General features: G+C 31.7%; 1 protein-coding gene across 6 annotated transcripts in view; it reads left to right on the forward strand.

Annotated features, from left to right (window-relative positions):
* Positions 1-12,981, forward strand: part of PPM1A (protein phosphatase, Mg2+/Mn2+ dependent 1A) — a 52,908-nt gene extending 39,927 nt beyond the window's left edge. For all 6 annotated transcript variants that reach the window (XM_017859435.1, XM_017859432.1, XM_017859433.1 and 3 more), the window contains 3 exons: positions 3,749-3,857; positions 5,329-5,386; positions 6,398-12,981. In XM_017859435.1, the coding sequence (XP_017714924.1) occupies positions 3,749-3,857; positions 5,329-5,386; positions 6,398-6,427 (197 nt within the window). In that variant the 3' untranslated portion in view covers positions 6,428-12,981. The remainder of the gene's footprint in view (positions 1-3,748; positions 3,858-5,328; positions 5,387-6,397) is intronic.
* Positions 12,982-14,338: the final 1,357 nt, after the last annotated feature.

The raw sequence follows: 14,338 nt of genomic DNA on the forward strand, positions 1-14,338 counted from the left end.
GAAAATCTGATTTGTGGTTTATTTAATTACAAAGAGATTGTGATGGTGATAATTTGAATACCATCTTTCTATGAAAAGCTGTGTATATTAATTTTTAATCTCTAGGGCCTTTTTTCTATAACTTGAAAATCACAGACTTGTCATTAGCAACTTTATATACACAACTTTAAAAAACTTGCTTTAAACTGTTTCAGAGCTTCTTACCTAAGTCATAAACTGTCTCACCTAAACAAGATAGACCTCAATAAAAGACATAATATTTCTCCACCTGGCAGAAAAGTAACTGCCGAGTAAGATTAAGAAATAAGTTGGGCATTTCTGGAGTATATTTCTCATAATTCTGCAGAGACTTCCAGTTTATTGCATATATGCAGTAAGTGTATATATTATGCAGTTTCTCTAAGCAGAAAAACTTGACATGACTTTTATAGTGTTAAAACATGAAAATGCTGGTGAGCTGGGGTAGAAAAAAAGTAAGAAAAAAATTAAATTTAAAAAGTAGCGTTAAAATGCATTTTAGGTTCCTAATGTCGTTAATTTGCACATTAAAGACCTCTCTAATCGCATGCAAACATTGACCTGCCACACCTACATCCCACTGTGCCTGCATTATTAAAATTACTATTCACTTTAATTTTGTTTTTTCCCTTTTTACTGTTTGATACCAATCATAATCAGTCTGATACTAGAATCATGATTGGTTTTGTTCTTTAGTACTGTCTAGAGGCTACTCTTTTGTTTTTATTGCCGTCCGCCACTTGATAGTCATACATCTAGTATGTGTTTGTACTATTTAGTATTGCATTCATTGGACGTACTGTTCAACGAATTTGTCTCCTTACTGTTACCAAGGGTCTTGGAATTTTTATATTTTAAATCATTCAATATAAATTATAGATATTATAGTAACATTTTAAAATATTTAGAATGCTACAATCATTGGTTCAAACTGTTGATTAGTGGGAAAATATAAATTCGTAAGAATAATATGTATAGGGATAAGTTGATATTTAATGTATTGGCACTTTAACTTGGGCACATATGTTTTTTTATTGGTTTAAAGAAATAGGTATTTTAATATTTTTACTATGAAATGGGATCCAATTTTAGAAATGAATTGCTGCTTTTTTCTTTAATGTGTACTCTTTAAGTTTTAGATGGAATTATGAAATACTCACTTTACGTAATTTTGTTACAATAATTTCATATTTCTTATCAAGCAAGAGTTGCCACCTGGACAAAATTTACATTGATACTCAATATTTTTGATATGTTAAAGTGTTATTATACTTGTACCATTCAGTTGGAGATTGTCATAAATTAAATATGGTATTTTTTACTCAGATTTGATGAGACTGCAACTAGAGATTAAATACTATATTAAAATTGCTGCTATTTTAAAACATAGAATGTAACTGTTTGTATTGTAAAAGTTGTTGTATGTCCTCAGTGAAAAATACTGCCTTCAGCTTCCAAAGCAGGCACCCGAATGCCTTTTTCTTTTCTCTCTCTCTCTTTCTTTAAATACATGCCTTCACTAGATTGCTGTGACCTACTAAACCTCTTTTTATTTGCTTGGAACGTTTTTGGCTTCTCTGTCCACAATATAGAAAAGGAAAGGCCTTCCAGCTCTCCTTTTCTCTTATTTGTTCCCTTCTAAATACTTGACTCTCTGGGGGTGTGAAAAGATTCAGCTCATAATTTATACTACTATTAATTTTGTGGTCCTTCTAAGCCAATTTAAAATTATACTTTTATGTATATATTTTCAAAATCTTTGCTACTGACTACCTTAGCTTTAAAGTTGCTAATTTGGAGATAACTGATAGAATCCCTGAAGCTTGGTGGAGGGGAGTGGAAAGGAGCAGAATGTGTTTGTGTATATGTATGTGAAACATGGATCTTCTATACATAAATATTCTTTAGAAGAAGCATTCAGTCTTTATAATTCTAAGTAAAACATATAGATAACAGAAATTAAAGGAATATTTCTTAAAATTCATTTCTTTTTCTTTTTTGAAAGCAGATAGAAGCAAGGCTAGTATAGTATGAATGTTCAGGTAGTTTAAATGTGTTGTCCCACGTGGAATAGGAGATATTAACTGTTTTTAAAACTTTACATTATTTTTTTATGAGAATTTGTTTTCCTGTAATTTTCTTCACAGTTAAAATATCCTAATTTATATTTTAACAAAAGAGATGTAAGATACATCAAGTATAGATGATTCAAGGTAATGTTTTTTAGACCTGAAACCATTATTGATTCAACTTATCATCAGTGTTTATTTCTATTGTATCTAGTTATCTATCCAAATAATTGTATTGGCTTAGTGGAGACTGTATGTTAAGTGTATTAGTTTTAGATTGTGAAATTGTGCAGTTTAGGTAAACATCAAATCCCTTTATTTTTGTACAGCAGATTTCCAGCATTAGAACCATGTAGAACAAATATACTAGATGTTAAAGATTACACAATAAAGGAACTTGGCAAACCAAATCTGAGATCCTTGCTTTTTGTTCAGATTTAAGACTGTTTTTTTTTTTTTTTTTTTAAGGCAAAAAAGTAATAGATGGTAAAAATTTGGCCTTTATTCTAAAAGGACAGTTTGAACCATTTAAAGAAATATTATGGGTAGCCATGTCTTCTTTAAAAATTGTGAGGCCTGATTGAAGGATGAATCTTTATATGCATTGTTATTTTCAAAGGTATTTACAAATTGAGAAGCAGAGTGATGATTTCTTGCCCCACTAATGACGAAGAAAATACCATTTCTTACTGTAAACATTGAAAACAAAACTCAACAAAACTTGAACATATAACTTACAAATAGTTCTGACTTGAATTTGCATGTGGAGTATGTGTGCTAAAACTGCAAGTGAAGACTTTTTATACTTAGAGGAATAGTTTTAGAGTTCTTTGTAAGGTTCTTTGTTCATAATTTTTTATATTCTGTGATGTGAATAACAGTATGCATCTGCACAGCAGCACTACAGATCACATATTGCTGTGCCCTTTTAATAACTGGATATTTTAAAATTCTTTTAAATGCAGTTGTATGGTTTATCAAATGGTTCTCTTTTTAAGCGTTGTGTAAGGAAATTTAGGCCTTTTCTATTCAAGGCTTTGTTCAAGTAATCAATGAAGGAAATGGTATTATATATCTATACAGTATATTGTTTAAAGATATTTTAGAGAAGAATTAAACTGAGACAGTGATGTTCAAGTACATAATCTGTGGATGCTATTTAAATATCATTTTACAAATATAAATATATACATAAAATAATTGAGTTAGTGTATAATCTATAAATTCCCCTATAATTAAGGGTTATTATTTTCAAATCTTGAAATTGTTTTTTAAAATTCCACGCAGTATATTATATAGGGCAAAGTTCAGGAAACATGTTTCCAGTCTAAAGACAGAAGTGATGTAAGAAGTAACTAGTTGACATCTTAAGAAAAGATATTCTCACTTGTGCACACATATCCTTGATTATATAATATGCTGATTTAAGATGAAATATTCATATTTTAGTTTTGATTTGAAGTTAATCTTATGTGTCATTTTATGCATTTTTTGTCATAAATCTTCAAAGGTCAACTTGATTTTTTTTTTTTTGATAATACCAGATTAGAAATATCTCAGATGTGGTAAATGCCATATTTAAAAGCTAGGTTATCTTTATTTCGGTTTTCTTTTAATTAAATTTGGATAACACTTACAAAAAAAGTACTTCTGATTCCCAGAAATCATAAAGAAGCAGGGGGAAGGCGTCCCCGACTTAGTCCATGTGATGCGCACATTAGCGAGTGAGAACATCCCCAGCCTCCCACCAGGGGGTGAATTGGCAAGCAAGTAAGTTACATTCTGTACACTCTTACGCTTTATGTCAGTGTATGAAAATGTTAGGTATTTATTGATAAAATGTGTGTTTACCTAATTTCTGAACTGATGCATTTATCTGTGTTTTAATCTGTGATTTCAATTTTTTTTTAGTGTTAGACTATGTAGAGCTTGTTTAGACTTAGATATCAGTATCATTGTAACTAATTGCAGTGAGGGTTGTCTTTATTGGAAGTTTGGTTGGCACTGATTTCCTCATACAGCATAAACAAGATAATATACTGAAAGATTTTTTAAACTAAATTACATAGCACTACATTAAAAATTTACAAAATTCTAAGTGTCATCGTTAGTAGTAGTATAATTTGATTTGGTCAATCCCTGAGTAACTTAACACCCTGAAAATTCCCTTTCCTCTTATGGACGATGTTTCTATGTCTGATTTTCCCAGTGTTTTTGGTTGTTGATTGCTGGTTAGTTGGTTTTAGGTGTCAGGGAAGAAGAATATATTTCTTGTCTTTTCCCTTTCTACTTCAGTTCATAGAATTGGACTACTTTGTGTTAAATATTAAGCTTACATCTTTACATAATAAAGTGGAAATTCAAGCAGTTCCAAGGCTTAAAACATTTTTACCTCAAATATCCATATAATTGACTTACAAACATAAAACTTGCAAATACCTTTGGCTTGAATTTGGATATAGAGTAAATGTGCTAAAACTACAAGTGAAGACCTCTTGTACTTACAGTGAAGATACATTATTGACTAATTTTCTCGATTCTCTACCGTGTTTTGCAAGTGTGACCATGTTCTTTGTAATCACTAGTGATTGTAGAACTTCCTGTTTGAAGCTTTTATTTCTTGGAAACTTTTTTTCCATATGGCTTTCTATGAAACGATCTATAAAATTACGTCAAATCAACTTTGGAAGTAGGGAGACTATAACTTGTAAATACACTACAGATTTTTAAAGTGTTACTCAAAACTAATTCCTAGACTTGTCATGGAAATGTCTTATTTGACATTTCAGTTTTAATAGAACTATTGAAAAGGGCATTAAGAAAAGTAGAAGCTTTAATATAAAGTATACTCTGATTCTTCAAAACTACAATGCAACTCTTACCTAGCTTATGTTAGTATTATATCTTAAGAATGGCATTGCCATTGATGACTCATAACCATTTAAACCAGTTCAAATGGAGATAGACTATATAGACTTTTTTTTTTTTTAATCTGTAATTTTTAGCCTTCTATTAACTGGGTTGGTAGAGTGTTATAAGACGTTTTAGAGTGAACTCACCTCTACTTAACATAGGGGCCCAAATATCTTAAAATGAGGGTCACTGTTGACAGCAAGAAATAGAACTAAAATAATTTCTGAGTATAAGATTATCTTAGAAATTTTAATAAACACCTGGCTATGAGTTACTAAGCATGTTTTGCTTTCTGAAGAATTAATTTTCTGCATTTTTTTACACTTAGGAGGAATGTTATTGAAGCCGTTTACAATAGACTGAATCCTTACAAAAATGATGACACTGTAAGTAGCATTTTAGCTCCCTTTGCTTTCCCTTCCCCTCCACTCTAAATGCATATCCTTCCTACCTGTTTTTGCAGAGCTGTTCACTGTACCCATTCTCTTACACACACCCCTGATTGATTGCTTTGAACTCTGCTTGCTCTGATCTCTCCTGCACCACAGTTCTAGTGATTGAGGACATAATCATGGTGAGTGGCCACCTCTCTCAAAAAAGAAGAAAGTCCTTTTGAATTATTCTGGATTGTTTAAGTCTTTACAAGCAGTCAACTTCAGAAGGTTTGCTTTGCCTCCACTAAATGGTTTTTTTTTTTTTTTCCGAAGTTGGGACTATCTCTGCTCAGAATCTTGTCTTATTCTGAGTTTTGTAAGCAGCTGCAGCAGAACTTCAGAATGTTTGTCTCCACTAAATAGTTTATATGGTTGGAATTACCTTTGTCAGGAATCCCGAAGTATACACTTCACTTAAATATTACAGAATTGTTTGCATAAATAGACATTAGAATGCCATACTCTCCAGTTAAGTGTTCTATTGCAATTCTGTTGTATGATGTTTATAGAAAAGTGATAACGTAAAAATCATGTGGGCACAGCTCTGAAATATTTTATGTATTGCATTATGAAGCTTCTTCACATCTCATCTTACTTGAGTTCTTAATCTTTTCTGATGCAATAAAGGTTTATAAAAGTGGTATTCTAAAACTGTATTGGATTTCATTAAAGAAAAAATTCTTTTTAATCGATTTATTGATTTAGTAATACATTTGGTCAGCCTCACCATAAAACCATATTTCAAATATTTTCCAAAACAAAACAAAGGATTAACAATTCTTTGAACAGATTAAACATTGATATTTCATATATACACATATATACTTATATACTTGAAAAAACATTTATATTCTGAAAGTCATCTTTACAGAACATTATCTTTCTCCATTATTCAGAAAGTATGGTGTATTTTGGCACTGCTAAATTTTAACGTTGTTCCTTGTTTTGCTTCCTTTTATAAAGGACTCTACATCAACAGATGATATGTGGTAAAACTGCTCATCTAGTCATGGAGTTTACCTTCACCTCCAAAGGAGAGTACAGCTCAACTTTGTTGAACCTTTTAACATCCATCCTCAACTTTAAGGAAGGGGATATGACATGGGTGAGAATGATTACATCAGAGAACTTCAGCAGTACAACAGCTAGCCCAGAACTGATTTTTTTTTTTGTAAATTTGAGACTTATGTAAACGTGATTTCAAACCATAATTCATGTTGTAAATCAGACTCCAGCAATTTTTGTTGTATGATTTTGTTTTTTTTGTAAAGTGTAATTGTCCTTGTACAAAATGCTCATATTTAATTATGAACTGCTTTAAATCACTATCAAAGTTACAAGAAATGTTTGGGTTATTGTGTGATGCAACAGATATATAGCCGTTTCAAGTCATGTTGTGTTTGGACTTGGGGTTGGAACAGGGAGAGCAGCAGCCATGTCAGCTAGACGCTCAAATGTGCAGATGATTATGGAAAATAATCTCAAAATCTTACAAAGCTGAGCATCCAAGGAGTTATTGAAAACTATCTTAAATGTTCTTGGTAGGGGAGTTGGCATTGTTGATAAAGCCAGTCCCTTCATTTAACTGTCTTTCAGGATGTTCCTTCGTTGTTTCCATGAGTATTGCAGGTAATAATACAGTGTATTTGTAAGAATCTCAATCTTGGGGCTAAATGCCTTGTTTCTTTGCACCTCTTTTACAAGTCCTTACATTTAATTACTAATTGATAAGCAGCAGCTTCCTACATATAGTAGGAAACTGCCACATTTTTGCTATCATGATTGGCTGGGCCTGCTGCTGTTCCTAGTAAGATATTCTGAATTCCATTTTATCAATAAAGCTTGATTTAACAAACAAGAAATTTAATCATGTATGTGTAATTCCTCTTTTACCCCGGCCTTTTAAAACACTGTGCCATTGTAATGAGACGTTTCTCATAGGGAAAGATGTTAGTCTCTTTTAATTGGACAACACTGTTACTCAAGGCATAGATGAAAGTGTTTCCTTCCATTAGAAAGACTAAAAGATTTAATTTTTGGTTGTACCTTAATCTGTTTTTTAAATAGTTTCTTTCAGGCTGCTTATTTTTCATTAAGATGTGTATCAGCTTGGATTTGCCTCAGTTTAATTAAAATAATTGTCAAAGTTTGACAATCTAACACTCTATGGTAGGGGTGTGTGTGTGTGTTTGTGTGTGTTTGCCCGTGATTTTTAATTGGCCCATGTCTTTAGAATCCAAGTGGTTAAGATGTATTTGTGATTTGAAATATAGCATGTTGATAATATTTAGCCGTTGGCCTTTACAAATAACTTTCAAAGCTTAAGGAATTGTAGATGTAAAAATAACCTAATTTAATTTAGGCTTAAATTCCTCTGATTAAGCATGTGAAAGTAAGTTTTAAAATCTGTCACATTGAAAAGATTACTGTTCGTGCCCTTCTGTATTTTTGTCTCTTTCGGTTGAATATTGTATTTATCACCATGTAATCATTCAGTAGGCAGATTCCCACTAGAAAACTATTAAAATGTAAGACTAAAATACAACATTGAATACAAAATCAAAACTTTGTGTATAAAAACCAGTATAGTCCATTTTGTTATATTTGTTTTTTCCCTAACTTGGAAATATGCATATTTGTATATATAGCCTTAAAATTAATGTAAAGTTAGGGGAGTAGTGGGGAAAGTAATGTGAAATGTCTCAGATTTAAGTAGTTAAATACCAGCAAAATTTTTTCATTATCCCTCTTATTTTGTGAGGTGATTAAATGTAACTTAATTGTATTTAATTTATATCTTATTCCAGCATGAATGAAGAAAAACTGAAGTACTATTTATATTTAGAAATTCATATCAGTTGAAATTACAGAACCAATTCCATACTTACAATAAATACTTAATGTCTAAATCTGTGGTAGAGTGCGAAGTATGATAATGTTCTAAGTTATGGCTTTGCAAGTATCTAAATGTGCATTTAATGAATATCAGTGCTTGTATTATAGACTTAATTACCGGACATGCTGGTACTGAAAGCTAAATCCCTACTATAACAAGCCAGTTCCTTAATATTTTAAGTAGACTGACAGTTTTAGTTCCAGAAATTGCAAAACTTTGAACTGGACTGTGTAATCTTTTGAGATGCACAACTTAAATCACAAGTAGAGTATGTGATGGAAAGCTATATTTCAAACCATAACAGCATATTTACGGCTTTTTTTTTTTGAGTCTTTAAACAAGAGAAAATTAAAATACTCCTGTCAAAATTATTAGTATTGAAATTAGGCTTGGAAACAAGAGAGAACTGTATTTGAGTGATCTGAGAAGACTAAATCTTTTCCACATGAATCAGCACTGCCATACTAATAATTTTTTTACTATAAAAATACAGGAAGGAAGTATACATTATAACAGCAGACTGTTCCTGATTCCTGGAGGTAATAGTGGGGGAAACCAACCGTACGTTTTAAAGGCACTTTTGCACCTCTACTGTGCACTTCATTCTTGTACCACTTAAATTCTTCACCCCCATCCCCTTTTTTTGTGCTAATTAGCATCTCAGGGCAATGCCTCAGAAATGTTTGATGTGTTCTGTTCTTTGGAGGGAAAAAGTTCTTGTGTGATGATAATACAGTACTCAAAATATACTTTTATCACTTAAATGTCTTATTTGCTGCTATGAATAGGAAATAACATTTTGTGTAGCAGGCTTTGTTTTACCCTAATATTAAAAAATTTCACTGACCCTTCTTTCATTGTTTTAACAGGGTAGAATCTCCTAATTTCCACTTTCTTGGGAATATACTTTTATAGACAATAGAAGCAGTTATCAATATTAGCGCTTACTTTAAAAAATCAAAGTGATACTTAATTCAACTTTGGAAGTATCTCAAACACTTACTTTATAGTGCATTAACTTGCTTCTAGAGTACTTAATGCAACTGCTCTAGCCACTTAGTTTTTTATACTAATCTCAACATTAAGAAATTTGGATGAAGTAATAAATTAGTTATGTAATTCAAGTAATCTGAATTACAGCAGTACTTTTAGTGATCATTCATATGACCATATAGTAACCCAGCTAATAACTTAGTTTTTTTTTACAAAATGTTTCGAGTATTATCGGTAAAACACTGTTCTAGGCTAAGCACCTTGGGACTGTAAAGAAATGAGTAGATCCTTGGCTTCAAGTTTACATTTGGACAATTTATAATCTAGTGTATGTTAGTATTATAACTGGATCACTCATCAAAAAAAAAAGCTATTGCCCACCCGTTATCTACCAGGTACTTAGCTAATCAAGGCAGGTCCCTGCCCTAAAGAGCTTGTTTATAAACTTCCTTTACTCACCTGAAAACTCTTCTCCAGTTTATTTTCTTCTCTCCGAAGTTAAAAATCATTCAGAAGAAAATTTTGCTTAGCATAAGAATAAAATTGGACTGAAGAGGCTTAAGCCCATTCAGTATGCTTGATTGCATTTATCGAATGGCCTTTATTCTTCCTGCTGACAGCAGTAACTCAGAGGAATAGGTAATAGATTTCTGAAAATTCTCCAGCCATGGAAATGTAGGTGGAGTTTGAGTTTAAGGCATTTAAAAATGTAAATATCTCTAGCTAAATTTATCTTAGGTCTAGAACTCTGTGTTTTTGCAACACACTGCCAGTGTTATTGTCAAATTTTAGCCAAATTATTACTATGTTTTAATATTTTAAAATAATTTCACTGCCCATCTTTACTGGACAAACTCATTTGGAGTTCAACTTGTGATTTCTGAAAGAACTGTTGAAATTGGGTACTGCTTTTTTTCTCCATTTTTTGTTTTATTTTAATTTTGAATTTCATGGTATATACTTTTAGTTCAAACTTGGCTGTTTGTACAGTATTAGGATTTTGTATTAGAAAATATGTGTAAATATCTTAGTATATAATTGTTTCTCATTTGAGGTTTTTCTTCTAAGGGACCTTAAAGAGTTTTATATACTTTTGCTCACAGATACTGCTAGTGAGATTACCATTTTTTCAATATCTAGTCTTCTAGTTTTTCTTTTAGGCATTAGGAAGCCTTCTTAAGAGTTCAAAATTTTGGAAGCCTAATTTGGTGTTACTTCCTTCAGTTATGTGCCATGTGTTTTGGTTTATATATGTTTTAAATTGTATATTACCTTGGAATATGCTTGAAATATTTAAGAATACATTTTCAAAATGTATAATACTGTATTGTTTTGTTGATCAAAATAATAAGTCTCAGTTAAATGTTAGTTATTACTGATAGTCAAAACGCTCAATAGAAATGATGAGAGGCATTGGTTCCAATTCATTGTCAAATGAACATTTTGTAATTTTGTTCACAGATTCCCTTTCAGTTGTTCTGTATATTAAGATAGTGGCTTCTGCTCTCACTGTTTTCCTATTTATATTACTAGCAGATAGGAGTGCTAATTAGAAAAACTTATAATGGTATTGAAATTGTAGTTGACAGCTTATATTTTTATGAGATGGAGAAAAGGATTGTTTAAGTTGATAATGTTGACTTTTTTTCTTCCTTATCCTGCACGAAATATTGCCCTCGTTTCCTCTACTTTCCTCTTGGTGTTTTCTCTTTTTTTCAAACAGAAACAGGACAATTCCATTTTCTTGAGCAAGAAAGCTTAGTGTGTTACTTCATCAAGGCCAGCTAATACTGTGTTAAACCTGGCTGAAAATGAGAAAACTTGGGAGATGGAGGAATGGGGAAATGGCAGTGGGATAGCTAGGGAAGAATTACTCTTAATTGTTTTAAAAGCCATAGGAAAGTCTTCTTTGTATCTGGCTGTAAATTTATAAGAACGATTGTGTCACATAAACCAACAAGAATCAACCTTTGCTGCTTCAGAAAATTTGATTTTTCCAGCAAGGAAATTAGTAAGAGTTACTGATTCTTCGTCGTAGAAACAACTGAGAAGAATTAATACAGTGTTTCTTCACTAGAAAACCCAACCCTTCATTTCTTTTCATTGCTCCAAAACCCAGTTTTCAACTAACGGTTTTCTCATTAAACTAAATGTTTAGAAAATTGTTTAGAGTTTTCTTTTCTTTTATATAGTCCTCCTGATCCAGTATAAGACTATTTAGTAATGTGCATTTGTATGGTACTATCTAAAGTAAGTTAGATTGATGTAAAAGATTGGGTAGCTGCGGAACAAAATTAGTTATATCCTAATTAGGTACAGTGAATGACACAAAATCATTTTAGCAATGCTTAACCTTTTGGGGTCACAGGCCTTTTGAGACTGATGAATCCTAGGGACTCCTTTACCCAGGAAAATGCATATATAACATACATATCTCCCTAAAGTTTACAATATTGTAGTGGTTCATGGAGACCCCATGGTTAAGAGCCCATTCTAAAGTACAGTAGGGCATCATCCCTTTTCCTGCAAAGCCCAAAAATATTATTTCAAGGGCATGAAAATAACTTGAGTCTATTTTAAGGAATTGTTTCACTCTAGAGGTAGATGGGGGGCCTGGCTAGAATCTGACATTAAAATACACCTTTTTAAAAATACTATATTTGGGGGGAAAGTGATTAAAAGGTGAAAAAAATAGTATTCAGAAGTTTTGGACATTAATGTCTTTCTCTAAGATTTACCACTTTAGAAATTCAATAGAAAAGAGATAAAACAGAAATTGAATGTATCTGGAACATTTTTGGCTTTCATAATGCAGATATACTATGTTAACAAGTAATACATTTACCTGTCAGAGCTCCAGGTTTTAATGTTTTGAGCTTTCTAGTATTAGAATTCATTAAATGTTTAATTCAATTTATATTCTAAGGAATTAGGTTATTTATGTACTAATTCAGGATGTTAAAATAACATCCAACACGGACAACCACCACCAATGCACAGTTAATGAGATTCCTAAAATATAGTAAGTACAATGTAACAAACATAGAATTTTGCATTTGTTGCCAAAATCAGATGTTTAATTACAGCTTATTGTCATTTGTGGGACTTCTGGAACATAGAAACCATTGTCTTACCTGGTTCTCCCTTGACTAACTTAATAGCATATCTGCAGGAAAGTACCTTGTTTGTAGTGATATGCCCCAATACTGATTGATTTCACTCTTGAAATGAGTTATGTCACTTAATTTGTATAAACGTTATGAGTGGAGAGATATGTACATGTTAAAAGCATGTTGCATTATATAGAGATTCATTTTTTAAACTCTATAAATGTTAAGACTAATATAATTGCAGAAATATTTTTCTTAACTACAGTGTGTAACAAAATTCTTCATAGCAACTCACCCACTTTGCAGTTTATGTGATCCACACTTTTAAAGAAATTCCATAAATGTATATTTTGTATTATGTATTATTTCCTGGTCCAAAGAAAATATGTGAATTCAGTTCTAACTTTAAGAATGTACTGTTTATTTTCAAATTCATTGAAAAATTTCATTCAGCCTGCTAATGGTTGCAGATTGTATGTTAGATGAAAAGTAGAAATAATTTCTAGTTTGCAAAACTGGTGCCACTAAATAAACAGGCAATTGCATAATGTGTGTGTATTTATGGTTGTTTAATATTGCAAGCAGCATTTTTATTCTAAGAAACCTGGAAAATTTGAAATTAGTTATTGGAAGACCTTAAAAGATTTTTTTTCAACTGAGAGATAAATCTGATAGAATTTGAACTAGATTTGTTCCTTCCTGATTTTAGGAAGTTTACTGAAAGCCAAAAAGTTTCAGTTGATGGTTATTGTCATGAAACATTCCAGAAATAAAGAAGCCAGAGTAATTTATTTTTAGTAAGAACATTCCCATTTGTCTGTCTTCTAATAGATGATTACTCCCTTGAAGAGTTGAAATTGGGAATTGGGAGTGGTCTGGGAAAGGACTTCCTCACCTAGTATCTGTGGTTTAGTGCCTGCTTCAAAATGGCACTTTAATGTGTGTGTTTTTAGGATGCAGAAAGGAGGTGTTTATTTCCTCTACCAATTCTGATCATTGGCTATATTATATCCTGTGTTCATGTCTGAAAGTGACTTACAGGTTTAATTGATTCTAGTCATGGCTCCCATAATTAGAGAATTTTTAGAGTTGAACTGTTAATTAAAGTGAAAGTCTGTGAGCCACAAGAGCTCGTTTTGTTTATTGTAGAATGTGTAATAGAGCAGTAATGAAGCTTCATAACCAAAGGTAAAACGTCTTAGAACTTAGTAAGATTAAGTAAGGCAAATAAGGTTTTATTTGATTTATATGTAAGTGGAACCTCTTCGCTCGTCAAATTGTATCATTCAGTTTTGTTCATGGGGTTTTTTAGGGTTGGGTTCCCCCTTCACCCCGCTTTGGAGCTTTTCTTTTGAATGTCGAAGCTACTTTAAGTTGTTTTATTTCTTTTTTCTTAATTTATTACTGAGAAACTTATATTGGAGTGCCCTTCTCTTTTTCCTTTTTATCAATTAATAGTTCAAATTAAATTTCCCATCACTTAATAGCTCAGATTAAACTTCCTATCAAGTCCAATTTTATTATAGTTGAAAAGTACTATATTTTTTAATGAATTACGCTGGGAAATTGGTTTGCATGCCCTCTATAGAACTTTGCTTACTTGCCACAAAACCAACAACTTACCAGATGTTGGTAAAAGATTTTGCTCTTCTGGCTGCCTGTTGTTTACATGAGCATTGTGTGTATTTCTTCTGATACCCTATCTAAGGTGATTCAGACTGCCTAAATAGTGAATTAGCTAAACATTCGACATGTTTCTGTGATAGTTTAGAGACATGTTTCTGTGATAGTTTAGAGACATGTTTCTGTGATAGTTTAGATATAGGCTTGTGTCTTCCATACCAAAGCACTTCTCTCTAGCTACAAGAAAGTTTTTCCAGAAATCAATGTGAACTAGCAATATTT

The sequence above is a fragment of the Rhinopithecus bieti genome, unplaced genomic scaffold (genome assembly GCF_001698545.2).
Source record: "Rhinopithecus bieti isolate Rb0 unplaced genomic scaffold, ASM169854v2 scaffold_50364, whole genome shotgun sequence".
In the NCBI taxonomy this organism is placed as follows: Eukaryota; Metazoa; Chordata; class Mammalia; order Primates; family Cercopithecidae; genus Rhinopithecus; species Rhinopithecus bieti.